The 20,213-nt window shown below is 34.8% G+C and overlaps 1 protein-coding gene across 8 annotated transcripts in view; it reads left to right on the top strand.

Annotated features, from left to right (window-relative positions):
* KIAA0825 (KIAA0825 ortholog) overlaps positions 1–20,213 on the top strand; it is a 196,342-nt gene that overhangs the window by 52,046 nt on the left and 124,083 nt on the right. For 7 of the 8 annotated variants that reach the window (XM_039384850.1, XM_027728962.2, XM_039384851.1 and 4 more), the window contains one exon: positions 4,245–4,914. In XM_039384850.1, the coding sequence (XP_039240784.1) occupies positions 4,245–4,914 (670 nt within the window). Of the gene's footprint in view, positions 1–4,244; positions 4,920–20,213 lie in introns of those variants that run through there. The other variant, XM_039384852.1, reaches the window with a different exon arrangement.

Here is a 20,213-nt window from a genome sequence, read left to right as displayed (position 1 = left end):
AAGATGTTGCTGCTTGTTGCAGGAGGATTGTACTAGATGACCTCTAAAAAGTCACTTCCAATCAAAATGATTCTGTGATTCAGCTCTTTTTAATTAGAAATGTTGGAGCTACATCCATTGTCCTGGCAGGTCGTACAATTGGATGTAGCCAGAAATCAGATTTCAGTTCAATGAAAAATTCCATTATTTTAGAGGATGTTTTTTTCCAAATTTTTTATTAAAAATTTACATCTGAATATACGAGTGGACATGGAGGTCTGGAAAATTGAATTGGCTAGATAAGTGAAAGATGATACCTCAGTAAATGAAAGCCCGCAAGTTTATATATAATCTATATGTATGTGAGTGTGTGATATGATGTAAATATGTAGAAGTGTCAAAACAAGTAGACATTAATCAGGGGATTATTCTTTGTCACTTCCATGTGATTTAGACCATGAACACCTTTAGGCTAAGATTAGCTGTAATGGCAGAGGAAAATTGCTGTAGAGGAGTGTTTTCTCTGGCTAGAGTGCAAGCTTCATCAAATCACCTCCTGTTTTTTTAACACTTAGAACTATTTGTTGCTCTTTCAGTCACCTTTGAATCCACTGGATATTGAGCTGTGCCAAATGAGGAAGTAATCTCTAGAAACACCAGGTCTTTAATGTTCATGTGGTGAAGAAGTGATTTTGTTGCTTTCTGACACAGCTGATCAAAGGAATGTTGCTGTTAATTAATCACTCCACTTGAAAGTTTCAGAGACTGCAACATGTCATACTTGATCTAGATGAAATTAGAGAATCCCAGAAAATACTGACCCATGAAGTTTTTGACTTAGGAAATCTTTTGTCACTCCTCTTAGTCCAGTTAGATCCTTACTTAAATCCCTCAGCAGGTGGCATGGCAATGATGACTTACTTGTGTCCATTCCCTGCTTTCTTCCTTCTGCAGGGTCTATTCAAGCCATATACCTGAACACCAGATGGCGGCATTTGTTTGGGAAACACTGAAATGTCCCCATCTCTGAAATATCCTGCACAAAACATGCTTTCTAGCTCTTCATATGCCCAGGAGCTTACTAACTGCATGACAGTCTTGCTGTGAGCTGTAGAATCCAGTTAAGCCTTGAGAATGGATCTGTGGCAGGCTGCTAAACAGGCAGCAAAGTGTGAGAAGCCTTAAAGTTTCGATTCTGCACAGTTTATCAGGAAAACATTTTTGGAGCTCGGGAAGTTGGACATCACTACTTCCAGGCTCATGGCTTCTTAGATAATCCAGCCTGTTGTATAGATGAGAATACAGATGAAAAGTGTATCTGTATTATCAGAGACAGTCCATCTGTAAGAAGTTATATTCACAGTAGATAATCTTTAGTTCCTTAAGCAGTAAATTATTTTCAGTAATATTCAGCATTAATGAGATTATTATGATCTAACCTTTCTTAAAGGTATCTTTCCACACATTGAACTAATTACTCAGTTAATTTCTTCTTGCATGCTTTTAATTAAATATATATAATACATCTTCAATAACATCAACCTTCCTTCAATTCAGGACAATATCCCTATTCATTGTTATCTCTTATTGTGTGTGTTTTGTTTGTTAAGAATTTTATTTATCTTTTAAGCTGCTGGAACAGTGCAAACTTCTTTCTCTGTTTTGACTGGGGTGCTGTATTTAGGTTTATTGTTATTCTCATGCATTTGTGAACTCTTAGGAAAATACTGAGTTTCTTCATGAAGGCTGAAAATGTTAATTATGTGAAATTTTGTCCTTCTGTGTACTGTCTTGTAGTGCTAAAGATTTAAAAGCTGAATATGAGCACAAGCACATCTTTATTAAATTCTGTTCCTGCTAAAATAATGACAAATTCTTTTTTTAACAAAGTCTTAATCTTATTGTATTTGTATATTGATATGGTAGGTCTATAGTAGCTAGTAGTCCAGTTGGTAGACTGCAACTGGTTTTCTGTATATTATTGTCACTAACTTTCTGTGCTTATAAAGGGAACTTTTCATTTTTCTCCAAACCATTGGAGGATACTAATTTGGATCTTTTTCTCTGGAACAGTTTTGGCATTATCTGTTGAAGTATTTTTACAGGTTAATTTTTAAATAGAAAAGTTTACATCAATATAGGCAGTGGTTTAAGAGACTTGATGACACTGTATTCAGAGCTCTTTTTCTGAGTAATACTACATCTAAAGTGGCATCTGCAAGCTCCCTATTTTTAATGCCGTAGTTTAAATTGCAAAGGCCTTGGAACAATCCTTAGATATATAAAAATATTTCTGCTTTGCCTTGAAAAACAGCAGTGGGGGTTTGCTTAGAAGATCATTTGGATTAATCTTCCAATGACATCAGTTACATTCACTGTTTTCACAGCTTCTCTTGCTTTGTACATTTCAGAATATAGTATTTGAGCATGATTCATTAAAAAAAAGTAATATTTAAATTCCAGAAGTCCACCTGTGAAGACTCAACTTTTCAACACAGTGGTTAGTGTTGAAAGTTTTGGGTTACCCTCTGAGACATGTTTTCTTTAGGGCCAGAAAACTTTATAGAATACTTAAGTAGATAATAAAAGATAATCAGATCAGTGTTATGTATATGCCTATTGATATGTATGATTTAAGATTTTAACTAGTTGCATATATTTCTATTACGTGCACATGCTTTTATAGGATGATATTTGACTGCTAATTTCCTTTATTATTCTGTCTTCCACATGTCTTTTCTGCTTGTAAGTAAAAAAATTAATAAGGTTAATTCTGAAATAAAGATCTAACATGGAAGAAAATAGGTAGTCTATTAATTTTAAGACTTTCCTTTATAAGAGGAATCGTGCTTCCTGTCTAACGTTCAGAATTAGGTACTGTGGTGGAAGTGTCTTATTTTTTAATTTTTATCATGAAACACTTCAGAATAGAGGGCAGTAGAAAGATTAAACTCTTCTTTTCCTGCATAAGAGTGTAACAGTTTTGTAACATCCAGAACAAAGAATACAAGTTCTGATTTTGAAAATTTTTGTGACTCAAAAGCATAATTGTCTATGGAGAAAAGCTTGCTACAGTGGAAAAACTGAAGATTTTTATTTGGAAATAGTTGTATTTATTCAACATTCAAATTTGAATTATCTATCTCTCTTTCAAAAGGACAACAGAAATAAAACTAATCATTTCCTCAAATACTGCAAGTTAAATAAATCAATAATTCTGAAGGTGGGAGATTGCCAACAGTTTCTATACCAGCCTTGCATTATAGCATGGAGTACAGCTAGGAGACCCAGATAAAGGATACGAATGGAAACAATTCCCCTGTGGTGGTTTGCCGCAGTGCTTTTCTCTGTTGGAGAGAAGCAATGGAAAGTGAGGGAGCAAGTGAGAGGGCTTCTAGATCCTTATTTACTCAGGGCTTGCCAACTGAAAATTAAGAGTAGCAGCAATTTCACTCACTTTTCTTGTTACTGTGACAGCAACACTGAGCTGTGACAAGAGGACCTGCTATGTGCTGCATAACTTCTTGAGTCTGAAGCAGCTCTAAGGTCAGAGATTCTGGTCCTGGACCAAGAGAGAGCTCTTCAGACTTGAATGAAGTAGGAACAGCATATGCATCCATGTGATTTCACCTGCTTTGTTAACTGACTTCCTTCTCCACCCCATATAGTGGAGATGTACATGGATATCACTATATTGTTTATGTATCAGTCTGCATCTTGGTTTGATGGGATACACAGCGTCTTATTCTTCTGTCCTGTGTGATCTAAGCCTCTTTAATTCGTAACAAGTTTTCAGTTTTAGTTCTTTAAGGAGATCCTGGGAAGACTATTTTATCCTTAGAATGGCCTTTTTGACAGTTGCCTACTGAGCTATAGAAAGGGACCTGTCATTATCTGTGTAAATATTAAATAATTTTTCATAAAATTTTCCTTCAAAGATGTTTGTGTGACCAGAATAAACAGGCTGCCAAGGGTTTCCCTTGAACTGTGGTCTAGAATTGATTGAGAAAAGAGGTTGGGGATATAAGAAAGATGGAAAGAGGAGTATGAGTTATTGGTAGAGGTAGACAAGGAAATTAATTGGCACATAAATACTGTTTTCCATAGGTTTTATAACTTCTGTTGTTTATATAGCAGTTTATTTTATTTGCTCGTAAGGTAATTAGTATTGGAAACACAGTTTTTGCTCTGGCATGAAGCTGTTCATTTAATGAACCAGGATTAATAAAACATTATTAAAATACTGTCTGATTTACCTTTTTTAGCAAAGCTTGCTGAAGAATGAGCAAAATCAAGAAGAAATGGTACTTCACTTCCTTCTGGATCTCTCTAGTCAGTGTGGTGTCTCATTTCCCTGCACTCCAACTGGGACATCTTTTGAGTTAACATCTTCCCTTCATACCATTGAGGATGATTCAGCTATGGATGTGAAGTCTCTTTGGGATGATGTGAGATTGCATCTTCGACAATTTTTAATAAATAGACTGCAAAGTCAAGAAGAAGCAAACGCTACTGCTTTGCAACAACAAATGGAGTTTAAAACTCAGTGCATACAGCAACTTTTGTTTCTTTATCCTGAATCAGAAGTCTTAACGAAGTATCAAAATATGCAGAATAAACTGGTTAGCGATCTTCTACAGAACTGTATTTTATCTAGTTGTGGTGAAACAAATTTTGATAAGGTGGTTCATGGTTACCAAAGTTCCATACCCACATTGTGCACAATGATAAAAGAAGATTTGTATATACTAAGTGGAACTATTGATCCTTCTTCGTCATTGAAGTTTATTAATGAAACTTATCTGGATACCATCACAGAAGAAATGACAGTTCTTCTTGAAAGACTTTGTGAGCTGCAGTTCAAAGAAAATGCTCTACATATAGTTAAAGCAAACAAGATTTCAAAGAAGTGTAGAGGAACAGTTCACGCTGTGGGTTAGTAGTTTTATTTTATGTTCTTTATAGTTAGATATTATTTTAATTGTGTTACTTTTTTTTTTCCAATATACTTGATTATTTTCTATGGAGAGAGAGACCTAAAATTATTAATTACAGCTTTATGTTTTAACCATGCTACTGTAGTTGAATTCTAGCCTGTGTCAGAATTGTGATGAAAAACGTTTTAAAGTACGAGAAAGTAACTTATGTAGCTTACAAAAACCCCATTATAATTCATTGGATAACACTGTCATGTCATAGTATTTTTTTTTTAGCCTAACTTATTCCTACTGCTGAAATATATAATTAAATAACAACTATTTACTCCAGGTTTAAATAAACACAAATTCCTCAGTCTTTTACCCCTACTTATTTCAAAATGTCAGACATTTAAAGGAGATTATTTTGATGTGTCCATGAAACAGACACAGATTCATACATCAGAGCTAACACAAAAGATTACTATGCAGATTTTAATTGTAAAACTAACAAACACACAAACAAACATTTATGCTTTCTAATTGTGTGAAAGTACAGTAAGTTAGAGTTAATACCACCTGGTAACTTCTTCTTGTTCCAAGGAATGTAAAGCAGGAGAGGAATCTTTTACTGATGTAGTATATTTTGTACTTTTCTTCTTCAGTTTGTAAATCTGATGTGCTAATTTCCAAAGGGAAGAATCAGCACTTCAGAAAAAATCATACGAAATGGAAACTTTCATGACATAATTACGTGATTGTATGTAATTGCTTTTTCAATGCAGAGTTTTGATCACTCCTCTGTGCAGAAGCTGTTTGTTTAAAGCATAGCTTTTCATAAAGGTGAAGTGATTTCCAGGCAGAAAATATTAAAAGCTTAGAATCATGTGAAAAATATAGAAACAGAAGATCTTCGGGTTGTGCAACATACAAAAGGGATAAATGAGGTGATGATTTGTCAGGTTGATGCAGAAGAAAATTGCACTCTTGTGAGTTTTAAAATCATCATATATGTTACTGTAAGTCAAATAGAAATTATAGTGGAAGAAATGCAGAGTTAATTTTTCAACAAGAGATGAAATATGGAGGAGTATGTGGAACATATGAAGGACAAGGTAAGGGAAAAGCCATGCAGACATATAAGTTGAAAGGACAAGTTCACTGTAAAGTTGACATATTAGTGGGATAGAGTGTAGTGTCAGAGTACTGTTGAGGTATGGAATAAACAAGAAGAAATGTACCTTTGAATTATGTAGTGAGATGGGAGTCAATGAAAGGACTCACTGACAGAAAAAAAAAGACCTGTAGGGAACGGGAAATCTGTAGCTAAATTTTAATTTCAGTCTCAAAACAGCTCTCAAAGATGGGTAAGTTCAGGTATCTTCATTTTACATCTAAAACATGGAGTTTAAAGTGACACTAAGGGTGTCTCTAAAATGCTCACACATTAACTCTTTCTGTATTACAAGAAGGAAGAGAACAGTCCTTCAAATCTATTAATACAATACTTCGTCTGCTTGATTTTTTTTGCCAAAAGATGCGCTTTAACATATTGTTGTGCCAGCATATCTATCAGTACAGATTTCCATTGCACATTTCTTTTGTATATTCAGAAAAGCAGAGGTAGGTGTAAATAAACAAAGTAAATCTTAGAAATCTGCTTACAACTTTAAAACATTTTCTGTAATTAATTCGAATTAAAAAAACTTCAGTATTTCATAAGTATTAGAGCAGATTTTAATTTTTATTGAAAATGCAGTAAATGTCAGATTTGCACATGCAAAATCTGTCCTCTTAGCACCTATAAAATGTGCTTGGAAGTGCTGTTCATTAATATAATTTAATACTCCAAGTTACTTTCTTCACAGGGCCTGTCGTGCTCATGTCTTCATATTATTTTACTTCAAGAAGTTAGTATGGGAGACAGGCATTGATTTACCTACAGTTTCTCACTAGTTTTCTGCAGAATCGAACTGCTCTAGATGATCTGTGATTATAGACTGCAGGCAGCCAAACCATAAGCCAAACTAGTGAAGTCAGCAGGCTAGAGCAAAATAGGGGGTCGGAGTTATGATAGTTTTGGGTATGGTTTGTTTTTTTCATTTTGTGGACATGTCATAGCCTATTATTTGGTATTATTAACCAACTCAAGCAAAACATTTTCATTGTATCATTGGTAAAACAGTTATTATTGGATAGTTTATTCTATATGAGCTCATATGTGAAGAGTCTTTTCTGGAAAGAGATTTCTCTATGTTTTTGAATATACTGTGTTTGTACCATGTCAGAAAAGGGTATTTTTCCTTTAGAACTAAAGTGTTCACAAGGCAGTTCACACTGAAATAACTCTTTGGGAAAAAAAATTCTACAGACTGTTTTAGGAGGTTTTTGTAATGGTAGACAAGTTCTTAATGTCAAGTAGCTTTTCCTGCTTGGAACTCGTATTAGGTTCTGATACCTTTTCTACTCTCACAGAAATGAGTGGAAGTCTATATTTTTACATAGTTCAAGTTAAAAGACAGCTTTAATAGATTGCCTTGACAGTGATACCCAGTTTGCCAAGTATGAAAAAAACCTCATGCTGTAGTATGGAGGGATGGAGAAAAAGAAAAGAGGTTTCCTTCTTAGCTGATAGACAGTTATACCAATGTGTTTCTTATTTTTTGATTAGAGGTCTCTGCCCTCTGGAAACCACCAAACCAGCACATTTCAGAACAGCAAAATAATTTAATCTAGTGCATTCAATTGGGACTGTTATCCCAGAGGTGATAAAAAGGCTTCTGTTTGCTCAGTCCACCCTCAGGGTAATGTGGTTTTTGGTTGATTGTTTTTTGTTGTGGTTTTTTTTCCGTTAAGACTTGCTGTAATCCGTCTTACTATGTAGCAGAGGACAAAAATAACAGAAAATAATGAAACAGTGCCAGAATCTCAGAAAACTTTCTATAGACAACCTTATTCTGTTGGGAAAATACAGGTAGTCTATAAAAAGCTTTAACAGAGTTATGAATCCTTAGAATATTTCATATATAACAATCTATTTGTGAAGTAAGGAAATAATGTTTTTCTTTTCGTATTGTATTAGAACAGTTATTTGTCAAGTACTGTAAAAAGATTGTATCCATTTATCAGGATTGAGGAAGAGCATGGTTTGGGAGAGAAGCTGTCAAAACGGCATGTGAAAAGAGGCAGATTTTTTGGAATTTGGCATCTTCAATTGCCAACTATACTGGAGGCAGGTGTTTTTATGTTATAACTTGTTCCTGTTCCTATTATATCTGTGACTCTTATTACCTTTAACAGTGCAGGATTCAGCCATAAGTATTTGAGCTAAGTTATTCTAGAAGGGTTTTATATGACATGAATTATAATTTCTTTGTATATTTTCAGCACATAATCGATGTTTCCAATCTGCTAAACTAATATCCAAGGAATGTTTCTCAACACCCCCCTAAAAATATTTTGGAGCTTTTAGGGGATTTTGTTGTTCATCATTTTAATCATATGTCTTTCAGAAGTTTATGTAATGTTATGGTATTTAAAAATGTACTAAAAACATCTGTTAACATACTCAGCATGGAAAGAATCACAGTTGGTTTTCAGCTTATCTCTTATGGTTTTTTGCTTCAATTTCCAATGTGATATTTCTCAGAAATTATTTGCAGTAAGTGTATTAAATGTGTACTGTACTTTTACCTTTTGAACCTTTATTATGCTCCTCTGTTTACCAAAATGTTAAGCTAGTTTAATCAGGCATTACTAACCTATCTTAATTCTTCATCTGTTAGATGAAAAAACAGCTACTCTTACGAGTGATAAGACATCTGCCAAAGAAACTTAAAACCCATGAAATTATGCACAATTTATGTATTAGTGGAAGGTTTTCTTTGGTTTATTGATATAATTTTATACATAAACAGAGAGTGTAAATACATATGTAGACTAGTTGGATCTTTTTATTTTTACTTTCCTGTGATTAAGACTAAGCAGACATTAGAACTCTGAGTTTCATCTTTTCTGACATATTCAAATTCATTGGCTTAATATTTTCAAATAGTCACAAACTTTCCAGAGACTCTTAAACATTTAAAATCCCAAATGAAACTTGGTTTTAAAATCTGAGGCAATACATAGTGTGCTCTTAAATATCACTAGTTGATTATTTTTAAGGAAATATTATTGCAAAGTGGAGGTATATTTTTAGCTACAAAGTAATTAAACCACCTTCAGAGATGTATTTTAATATTCATATTTTACACTTTTACTGCAGTATATCATCCTGTTACTTATGTGTCTAGCAGGCCTCCTTTCTCTATTCCTTCTCCAGAATATAACCAACTTCCTTTGTATTCTAAAGATATATTCAAATGCAAACTGTGATTTAAATTGTGATATTATAAATTTTTTATCTTTAACTGTTCTTGAGTTCCAACAGAAGATACTGTGGTTGTGGAACACCTAATATAAATATGGCGTATATCTAAACTTGAATAGAAGGACTTGGTATTGTTTAGCTGCATTTGGGCAGTGGAATTGAGAGCAAGAAGAGAAACAGGCTCTGGAGTAACTTGTTGAAATGAAGACAACTTTGGGATGTTAAATTTAAGTACTTGGTTAGAAAAATCTATTTTGAGCTCACTTAACCTTATATATTCCCAGCAATTTGTTGAGCTAACTTGAAATGCAAGTTTTGGGTTTTGCATATTGGGCTGCTTTTAACACCATTAGGAAATTAAACTCCAAATAAGCCACTCTCCTTCCCCTACGCCTCTCTGGTAAGGGAGGGACAAAAAAAGGAGAGATTATTGGTTAAGATAATAATTCATTAAAAGCACAAAGCAATGGAATAAGACACAGACAATAACAACAGCAATATTAATAGCAAAAGTATACAAAAAAGAGAAGGTGTTTTACCCACAGAAAGGTAATACCAGGAAAAAAAACAATATGGTTTCCCCAGACAAGGGCAACATGGTGACCATGCCTGCGCCCAGCGCCACGTGGTATTCAGGAACAAAGGCAATATGACAGGGAAGCTCCCACAGCTAATGTATCCTACCCCTCAACAGATGAAGAACAAAACAACAAAAAAGAAGGACAAACAACCGCCTAGAAGCGAGGTTGTCCGAGTAGGGGTTGCTCAGCCTCTCCACTGGGACTCAGTTCTGCGCAGGTGCCTGCCCTGCCATTTCTACTGCTTCGCTGCACCATAGGTCGATCCTGCGGGCCACTGCTGCTTTTTTTCCTACCACTTAGCTACACTGCTTCCAGCTTGGTTTGCCTGGGTGCCTCTCCTCCCAGCTTGATGAGCTTAACTAGTTGGGGTTCGCCCCTGCTGCTAGTGTGTTCCCTGCTGGCAGCTTCCCCACTGGCACTGTCGATTGAACACTATAGTCAACAGTGTTTTTGCCGCTGTTCCTTTCAGCACCAAAGGTCCATAGTTGTGCTCCGGAGAAAATTGAAGGGAGCGCTAGCAGAGTTGTCCTGAGTCCAAAGGGATTGATGCTGATACCTTCCCAGAGGGCAGCAAAATGGCCAACTTCTGGTGAGGGCACCTGGTCTTTCCTGCTGAAACCACACCCCCCAGCGATGAGGTGGGTGTATAGAATAACTTGGTCACACCCACACCATGCTAAACTCCACCCCCTTCTCTGTAACCAGGACACACATTTAACTTATATTTGATTTCTCCACTACATTCATGTGCATATGGCTTTATTTCCCCTAGTTTATAATTTCCTTCCTTTGAAATAAAGAACTTCAATTTCAGACTTGCTTTTATCCTTCCATTTTATTTAAATTCAGTTGTTTTGTGATCTCTTAAGCCATCATTATGGCCTGCATGAGGCCATATGATCTTCTATGATCTTTGTCTTATCTATCAAAAATATGGTTACAATAACATTGATACCTTCTGGTTTAGTGACTGTGTAATGAAAAAACCTGATTATTCATGTCTGGAAATAATTAGGATGAATAACTTCAGTATAATTTATTCTCCCATTACTATCTGGAAATTAAAGAGTTCCAAATTTGGATTCATGTCATTAATATATGTATCTTTGCACCTTTTTTGATACTTCTGTACAGATTATGAATTATAGCAGATAATTTACAATATTTATGTTTTAGTTACAATTGGTTTTCCATCATGTTTTCTCATTTCAACAGTCCACTGTTGAAATCTGTTTTTTTAGAAGTATGAGGATGAAGGGGGAAAGTGTTTCAGTCACTTGACTTACTACTGTTTTGTCCTGGAAAGTCCTGTTGCATCTTTCTGGAGTGGTTGTAAGGCATGCTAGTATAAAGTAGACCATGGATGGATTATAGATGATAATATCCAGTATCACTTCCTGCTTTTGCAGATCAAATTAATTCTATTGTCCAGGTCCTTGGATTAGTACAAGCAAGTTTTCAGGTATTTGTATCTATAATGTGTTGTTAAAGACCAAATGTTTAGAAATATAAAATTTTAAAATTTAACTATGGAATATATTTGAAAGGTTTTTTTCATTAATTTAAACTTTAAGGTGTTTCAAGACCCACATAAATATTGTAGTGACTTTTAGACATTATAAAGACATAAATACTTCCAGCATGGAATTTAAAGCTATCCTCTTTCATTTGGAAGCCATTTCTGCTTGTTTTGTCACTCAATGGCCTTGTCAAAAGTGCCTCCTCAACTCTCCTGTATGTCCTTAGGTACTGGAACAGGCTCTAAGTTGTCTCCAGAGCTTTCTCTTCTCCATGCTTATAACCCCAAGTCTCTCAGCCTGTCTTCATACATGGTGATCTATGGCACAATCTTCACCATATCTTACACAGGTGGAGTGAAAAACTGTACAGTTTCCATCCATGAAAAATGGGGAAGTAACAGGTATCAAGTAAAACTATAGCACTTTTCTGTTGTGCGTATATAAACTTCACAGAAAACATGAGGACAAGAGTGAAAATTACATGGTTATTACATAGGGCTTGAGTAAAAACGCAGATATAATCACCAAAGATTGCTAATTTTTTTTATGAGCCAATCAATATTGAGATATTCAATAGATTTAATTGTCACTGATTTCAAATAATGGAGCAAATAGTGTTAGTGGGAATTTATATAGGAAGTTAGAGTTGAAAATCAGTGGACATACAGATATGATGCAGATTTCTGAAGTTGTCTTTGTTCCTTGGGAAGCCTATAAAACTTTGACAGCCATAGCAAGATCCTGTTACTCAGGGGAAACAAAAAAAATATCCTTGAATATAATATAGGAAATAATGTGTTTTATAGCTTGTTTGTCACATATTATTTCTTATTCTTGCAAATACTGCATTTGATTTCTTCTACACAATTATATTAAACAGAAATATCATTAGTACTGAGAAAAAAATAAAACCATCTGTTTGAACATGCATAGTTGAAGTTTTAATAGAAAAGAGGTACTCTTTTAAAGGCCATATGAACACAATATCCTAGGACCACAAATGTGTTTCTAATGGGAGAATGACATTTTCTTGAAGATTACAAAAGCATTAAGCTTGTTACTTTTTAAGTATATAGTAGGGGGTAAGATAACAGTATCTCAGTTACTGAAATGTCAGTTGAACTGACAGAATTTCAAAGCTGGTAGTGTGCCTGAACACCTTCCATCTTTTCAGAGCAGTTGCTTCAAATTACTTATTAAGCCCGTAATATGAAGATGGCCAGTGATATCTCATTATTGATATCTCATTAAAAATATGCCTATTCTGGGATTTTATTATCTAGTTTATTTAATAAAATAGGTAAATCCTAACTTTACTTTTGAAATTATTTAAATATTTTTAAACATGAAATTCTCAATTATATTTTGGGTTATATTTTTTAAACTGTTGTGTCCTAATGAATTCCTTCCACTTTATCTTTTCCAACCAGAATTTGAATCTGTTTTCAGAATTCTGTAGAGGTTGAAAGGGGCATAGTTTCACTCTTGGTTTGTTGGTTTGTTTTTTTTTTCTTTCAAAATGTCCACAATTAGCAAACACCAACTAATTATCTTCCTTTGTGCTTTCACAGCATACCTGCATTTTCTTCCACAACATGAAAAAAACCTTTAACTCACTATGCTCTCTAATTGTTGCATTATCATCCCAGATTTAAAAGATGAAACAGATTGACTCTCTAGTCTGATACTTGGAGAGTGGTCAGAGTTCATTTTGAGATTTATGTACTGCAGCTTTCTGTTTAATAATAAAAAGTGACACAATCTGAGAGAGAATTATAATAGTCTCTCTTTTACTTAAGAACATGGTCTTTTGTGAAGACAAGTGTGTAGAACTATGGTAGATAAGAGAATACTTAAAAAATATCTCTAAGAGTCTCCCGCAGTATTGATTCAAAGAAAGTTGTTACAAGAGCTTTCAATACATGCATCTGCCATCATTTAATCACAAGTTTGTTAGGTGGTCTTGACTGATTTTTGTCAAGACAGAGAATTTCTTCTGTCACAAAATTGTATGGGAAAAAGTCAAAATTAGTCACAATAATTTTTTGGAAAAAAAAAAGTGGTTAAATTGGTGGGGGTCACATCCGCAAGATGGATGTTACATGCCAAATTAGAATATGCATGTTCTGTTCACTGTGGCTTAGGCTTAGAATTTTTTAAAACCCCTCCATCTTCGATCAAGGGACTGCTGTATCTACTGAGTTTTTGAAAAGCAAAGCTTTCAGTCATTTTATAGTACTTTTCACTACATTTACTGAATAGAGCAAGGCAATAGGGATATTTCTGTCTGTCTGACGTAGAAAGAATAAGTGTGGTTATAACCCAGTCCCAGTGCCCACGAATGTTTGGGACTCTCTGAAATTAGATCAGTTACTGGTCTCAGACTTTCAAGAAGAGCTTTGTTTTCCTCAAGAGATTCATGCACTGATCATCCTCTGGCTACGAATCAGTGCACTGATTTTCTGTTCATGTGCTGGAAAAGTCCAGCACTTTCTGTGACATTATTAGGTGTTCTGTCACACACCATACTAGCAGCTCATCTATAAGGAGGTGTTTTAATTGTGCAGTCTCAGCTCAGTGAGTGGGAACTTATATCTGTGCTGACAGATGTGATTAATCCTTCTTTTGTATATTAGTCTTTCTACAACATATTTGTTAAAAGATTATGAATTTCCAAACATTTCTCTAGAAGTTTTGAAATGGCAGTGTCTGCCCTTTTTTCTGTATGCCTAGATTTATTTCTGATGCTTATATTCCTTGTAAAAGTACTCATTAGAACTTTGTGGTGACTTAGCCTAACAAGGGTTTTGAAATATAAAGAGGTAGGAAGCAGAAATATGACTATTGACTCCAGCTTTATAAGTAGTTTGTTTTTTTTTCTCTTATTAGAATAGAGTTAAACTGGCTCTGTTATATCTTGGAAATTCCAAGGAATAAGAGAAACAAAAGTAACACAGGCACTTTAATCTATTATTTAAAGAAAAAACATAATATCATACATAGACTACACAAAGGAATGATGAACACTTGATAGAAACTCCTGATTGGTTGAAAGTTCCTAGCAATCTAATTTAAATAGAGTGAGTTTGATGTAATGAACCAATCTGTGAGAGACCCAACAATTCCTCTGTGAATGTGGATGCAGAAGGATAGTAATTAAGCTAGCAGATATTTTTATATTTGCAAACATTAAAGAAATTTAAATAAGATTAAAATAAATATGTAAATTATTGTGTTTTCAAATACAAAGTAGAATTGTCTTTTATCAGCCAAGTATTTTAAAATGGTTTACAGGAAAATACAAGCAAGTCCTATCAAAGTTACAAGTAATGAGAAAGTTTGAGAGACCTGGCAGTGCCTAATTTCTCTTTCAGCAAAGACTGAGGAAGATCAACTTTTAGAGTTCTTCAAAGCCTACTGTTTCAATATAGGTCTATTTACAGTTTGCTGCAGACTTTCAGTGTTTATGCTCTCTTCAAACACTATTTTGGTGTTTTCTGTGTGTGAGTGTGAAGACTTCAGGAAATGCAATGACTCCCTCAGCCCACAGAGTAGACAAGAAAAATAAAAAGATGCATGTGGAACCAGTTTATGTCATTGGTAAGGCCAGAATATGGTTTCAGTTCTATTGAGAAATATTACCAAAAGTAGCATTTTGTCATAGGATAGTTCTTGCAGTTTTCCAAAGGACTGTTTGCTTATAGTTGCTGCTTCAGAACAAATTGCCAATTATAGAATAGTACCTAAAAAACTGCCCATAACTGCTATAAACAACTGCACATATAGTCTTTCTATAAGTTTTAAAATAATTTTAATTAAAGGGAAGTTTAAAGAATGTCATCTATTTTAATATTATGAGAACTATCAGAAAATTATTGGATACCAACTGCTAAATTCCTTAAGTGGACCTATCATTAATTAATTTTAATTTAGAGACTCATTGGTTTGTTTACATTTGAATTGTTTAAAATGTCATTGTCTATCAGGGATTGCATAATCAGAATGTCTTGTAATTTATTAGAGGATAGGTGTGCTTTTGATAATTGAGCAGGTTGAGTCTCTGGTTTCAGGGCAAGCTGAGATAGGTATCGGTGTATAAAGTAATTCTATTAAACATGATTACAGGGCACTTCATCCTCAGAGCACTTGAGGAAGTCTGTAATTTGTTCATCAGAGCTGTAGTTGTATGCTGTCATGGAGTCAGATGGGTGAGATGATGCACTTGAGATTACAACATGAATTTGATATCAGAGTGTGATTAAATGTTCTTGTTCTTCAGCCTGTGTTTCCAGCACTGGTCTATCCTTTCCTTCATCAGTTGGTCAGTGAACATGATTTGCAAGTAAATGTTTAATTTTGGCGAACCTATACACTCAACTTTAACAGAGGACCTTAACATTTAGTAACAAACATCTAGCAACCTGATATGGAATCAACCTTCACTATAAGGTGGAAACTGATCTCATTTTATGGAGCAGATTTGGTTAAAATTTTATATATAGTGAATCTCTTTCAAAAGATTAGTGTAGTCTTCACTGAGGTTGTTTAATATCTGGCAGTGACATACCTCTTTCTATGACAGAAATACTCTCTTGATTAAATATATGCAAATTTATACATGCTTATCATGTTTATACTTAAGTGGAGATCCCTTACTTCGATGCTTTATCAGATTATGCTGGAACTCCTAGGTTTCGCTGCAAACAGTGAGCTGCAAAGCAAGACAGGTGTTTAAAAAACCTTAAGCACTTGGGTAACAGTTTGCATCCATGTGGTTTCCTTTGCTGCACTAATAGTTCTTTCTGAATCTGTCAGTTTCAATCAGCAGAGAGCACATGTGATCAGTATACAGTATATCTGATAAACTTGTCAATGCCTTTTAAAAGCAGGATTCCCCAACCTATTCTATTCAATTCTACTCTCTCCTTTCCTTTTTCATCATTTCAAGTAGAATCTTGATATGACAGAGATACGTTGCAGGCAGCTGTGTATAGCTAGCTCAGGCTACAACTAATTTGTGCAGAAAAAAATTAAATCAGGAGGTAAATTATTTCATGATTGCTCATTCCCAATAGACCTGGGCATCATTCTGAAGAAAATATCAAATAATTGGTTTCAGGCCATGTCAGACACATGCAATTCCCTTCTCTAATGGCTATGTGAGGTAGCAGTAGGCCTCAGGGGTCACCAAAGAACTGAAAATAGCTTAGTGCCAGGCACAGCAACAGAGAGACAGAGCACATAGGAAATGAAGGGGCAGTAAATGCAATCTATAGGGGAAATGTGCTTCACTTGGAATTTAATGTATCAGCTTAGAATCTGGCAGTAAGCCAAGCAACAATTGTTTACATTTCTGTCAGCATCTGCATCTGTTCTGCATTGTAAATGGTGCTTATCTTTCAGTCAGTAAGTGGTGGAATCAATAACAACTGTTAAGGGATTTTCTTTCCTTTTTTTCATATTTCATAGAAAATTCATGCTACAAACAACGTAGCCTTATATTAATAAGAAACAGACATTAACAGGGTCAAAGATTTGTTTAGGAACATTTTGTAGCTTCTTGGGTTTGCAGTAATTGTATCTGTGTGACTTGAATGTATCTTGTAACCTATCCAAATTAAACTGTTAAAAAAAACTAGCATGCAGTAATGAAGATGATTTTTTATAATTATCTTAAATACTGTGTATAGAAAACTGCTGGCACTGTTTGTAATAATTTAGTTCTGTGTAGTACCATGTATTACATCTGCTTTGCCGAAATACTCAGTTGCTTCTTACAGTATGAGGAAATTAGTGATTGTATCCAACAATACTAATTATTTAAACCTAGCAGTTGCATTAAATAAGGTACGCCAACATGCAGTTTGAGAAAACTGTGAGCAGATTTCCATAAAAATTGAAAATATCATTAATAAATGCAAACAAAAGAATAATAAAGCTTACATAGAAGTTCTGTTTAGGAGATAGTGTGCAGATTAATGCAGTCATAAATGCAAGATTGTTACAATAGTTTTAGTGTCACTTAAAAGTTAATATCATTGAGAGATGAGGAACACATTCTTGTTAATGGAATTTATGTATGTAACTCCCTGTGCACTGCTTTGAAAATTTACCCATTGAAATACCGCTATACACAATGATTATCAGCAGCTGTGTTTTTGTTGCTTTATTAGGCTATTTCTTTTCAGATTTTAATAATGTGATAGTTCCATTTATTATGTATGCAGGTTGTAGCTAGATTTTAAGTTTAATATTGAACTTTTTATATTTTTTTTTTTCCTCATGTAGCTTTATTGGATGAAATCCCTGACATTGCCTTCTTGTGTCCCTTGTAGAACAATATTGTAGATCTATCTTATATGAAATTGAACCTTATAAATGGGGCAGGGGAATGATATTTAATGTATTGGGAAGGTAATTTATAGTATAATTGATTTTAAAGACCCTTGGTTCCTGCTGAGGGAGAAATCCCCACTGTAATCACTGAAGAAAACAGTCATCAGGTTGCTTTCCAAGGATTCCATCATGACTCTCAGAAGCAGTTTAGCCATGTGGCTCTGTACAGTGAGTAGTAAAGGCTAATTAATCTGAGAGCAGTGCTGTCATAGTGTAGCTATTCTTGAACATCCACAGCGAGCTCACCTCTATTGCAGGGATTTCTGCATCACTCTTTACTGTGTCACATGCTTGGATGACTTGAAATAATCGGAATTAGCCATTCAGTTTTTGAGATGTTGTGAATTCAAAATTGTTTAAAATATTTAAGGTGCCATGCTCACTAAAAAGAAAAAAAAAGAAAAGAAAGAAAAATAATCACAAAAGTTACATTAAACTTATGGGACTCATTCATACACATTTTCATACATGTTTTGAGATTTTAAATGCCTCCAGGCTATAACTAAGGAAGTTGGAACATTTTTTTAATCGTTTTAGGAGCTACAGCTTTGGGGAAAATATCACTTTTGAAACTTGCTATAAAATCACAAGTTAGCAGGTATACACAGGTCGTTTAGATCTAGCTCAGCCTTTTTTCTCGTGTTTCTTCCTTTTTAGAGGTGATGGAAGATCTCTAAAAGTGATAAGATCAAGTCAGATACCTTGCTTCTGAATTTAAGTACTTAGGAGAAGCTCAGGTACTATGATCAAGTGCTTTATAGAATGTGTGTCTTTTCACTCTATGTTGCTTGAAAAATGTTTTAATTAACTTACTAGTTGATTAGTGAGTTAATCTAAATTCTAAGACTAGTTAATTCTAACTAGTCTTAGAATTCATATGGACACCTCTGAACTTCATCACTGGCTATGTGAAATTCTCTGATACCATCTTTTTAATTCCTAAGATCTCTCAAGTGGTCGTGTTGGTTTTCAGAAAATAACTTTACTTGCAAATATAGAAAAACTGAGTTTTGGTGTTCAAGATACAGGGTATCCACACCGAATTTAACCTTGCTGTTTGAATCACATGCTGATTTTTTGTTAGAATAATATTGAGTAGAATTAGCTCTCTAGTGTTCTGCTCTGCATTTGCTACTTTTTTGATGTCATGAGGCTTGGATGAGATCTGAGCAGACACTTGAGATCCACTGTAGTCTGTCTGTTACCCTCAGTTTAGCAGGATGGTTGATCAGCTATGTCAGAGTGCTCACTCCTACCTCCTGAAGACCAGCATGCATGGTCCAGCATGCATGGTCCAGCTACAGCCAGCCAAATGGTCTCACAAAATGGACTGCTGTATTCTTCAACAGAAGTAGCATGTGCTTTAGATCTTAGGAAAATTTCTTCAGCTTCAATCCATTCTGCTAAAATGAAAGGCCAAACATAAAAATGAATGCCTCTAGTTTCTCTGATGCTGTATGACTGCATCGGCTGCTTTGGCACCAGCACACAAACAAATTGATAGATATTCAATATTAGTTTTACCTGGGCCACCTTCTTCTATAAGAAAAGCTTTTTAAGAGTAACCTTGTTTGGGATGACTTCTGCTGCCTGTCATTTCATTGTTGTGGTGGGAAATCAGCATACCTGAAGAAATTAAGTGCCCTTTAGGTCCCCTTTGTGTCTATGTGACAGGATTATCTAAATGTAGAGTTGTTAATTGCATGAAAGTTTTGAGCTTATTCCTTTGCTTCCTTCTGGTTTTGTGTAGTGACCCATAAAGATTTTTTTTACTTGCTACAAATAAATAATGTACTTTCAAGTTAATTCAAGTAAATTTTTTGTCTTTACCACTTCTTCTCCCTCCTACCCCCTAGAAAGGACTACAGTGTATTTAGCAGAAATCTCAACTACTTTCTCTTCTTTCCTCTTAGCAAAATAATTATGCTGTCCTTGCTCATGCAGAAAGACAGTTTTCCAAAAATTAGCTGTTGTTCTATGGTTTTAGTCTGAAAACTGAAATTCCTTAAGGGCTATGCAAGAAAAGCCCTGCATGCACTAGTGGGCCTTAATGGCCCTCACCAGCCACTTCAGAGGCCTACACTGCAGCATACCTTATTGTACTGACTTAGGCTATGTCTGCTGCAAGATTCAGCCTCCAGAGCAAATCATCAGTATAAGGAATGGTTTTGTATAGCAGTATTTTTGTGATTCTTGTTCTGCAGAAATTGAAGCCTGACCCTGTGTTCAGAAGCTCAGAACCGTTTTTTACTCCTCTATGTTTGTTTAAGTCCCAATCTCACCTCTGTTTGGAGCAATATTTAAAAATTGGCCCATTGGCACATAGACAAAGGGTATATGGTCCACTTTACCTCTCTGTAGCCTCTGTACCGGCCTTTCTGTCTCTTTTCAGAAATTCTTCTCGCAAAGTAGTTTTTTAACAACATGTTGTTAGGAGACACTATGGAAG

The sequence above is a fragment of the Pipra filicauda genome, unplaced genomic scaffold, assembly GCF_003945595.2.
Source record: "Pipra filicauda isolate LSUMZ 115617 unplaced genomic scaffold, ASM394559v2 scaffold37_size4185640_pilon, whole genome shotgun sequence".
NCBI lineage: Eukaryota > Metazoa > Chordata > Aves > Passeriformes > Pipridae > Pipra > Pipra filicauda.
Note: the sequence above shows the minus strand (reverse complement) of the source record. Positions and strands in the feature narration are given on the sequence as shown.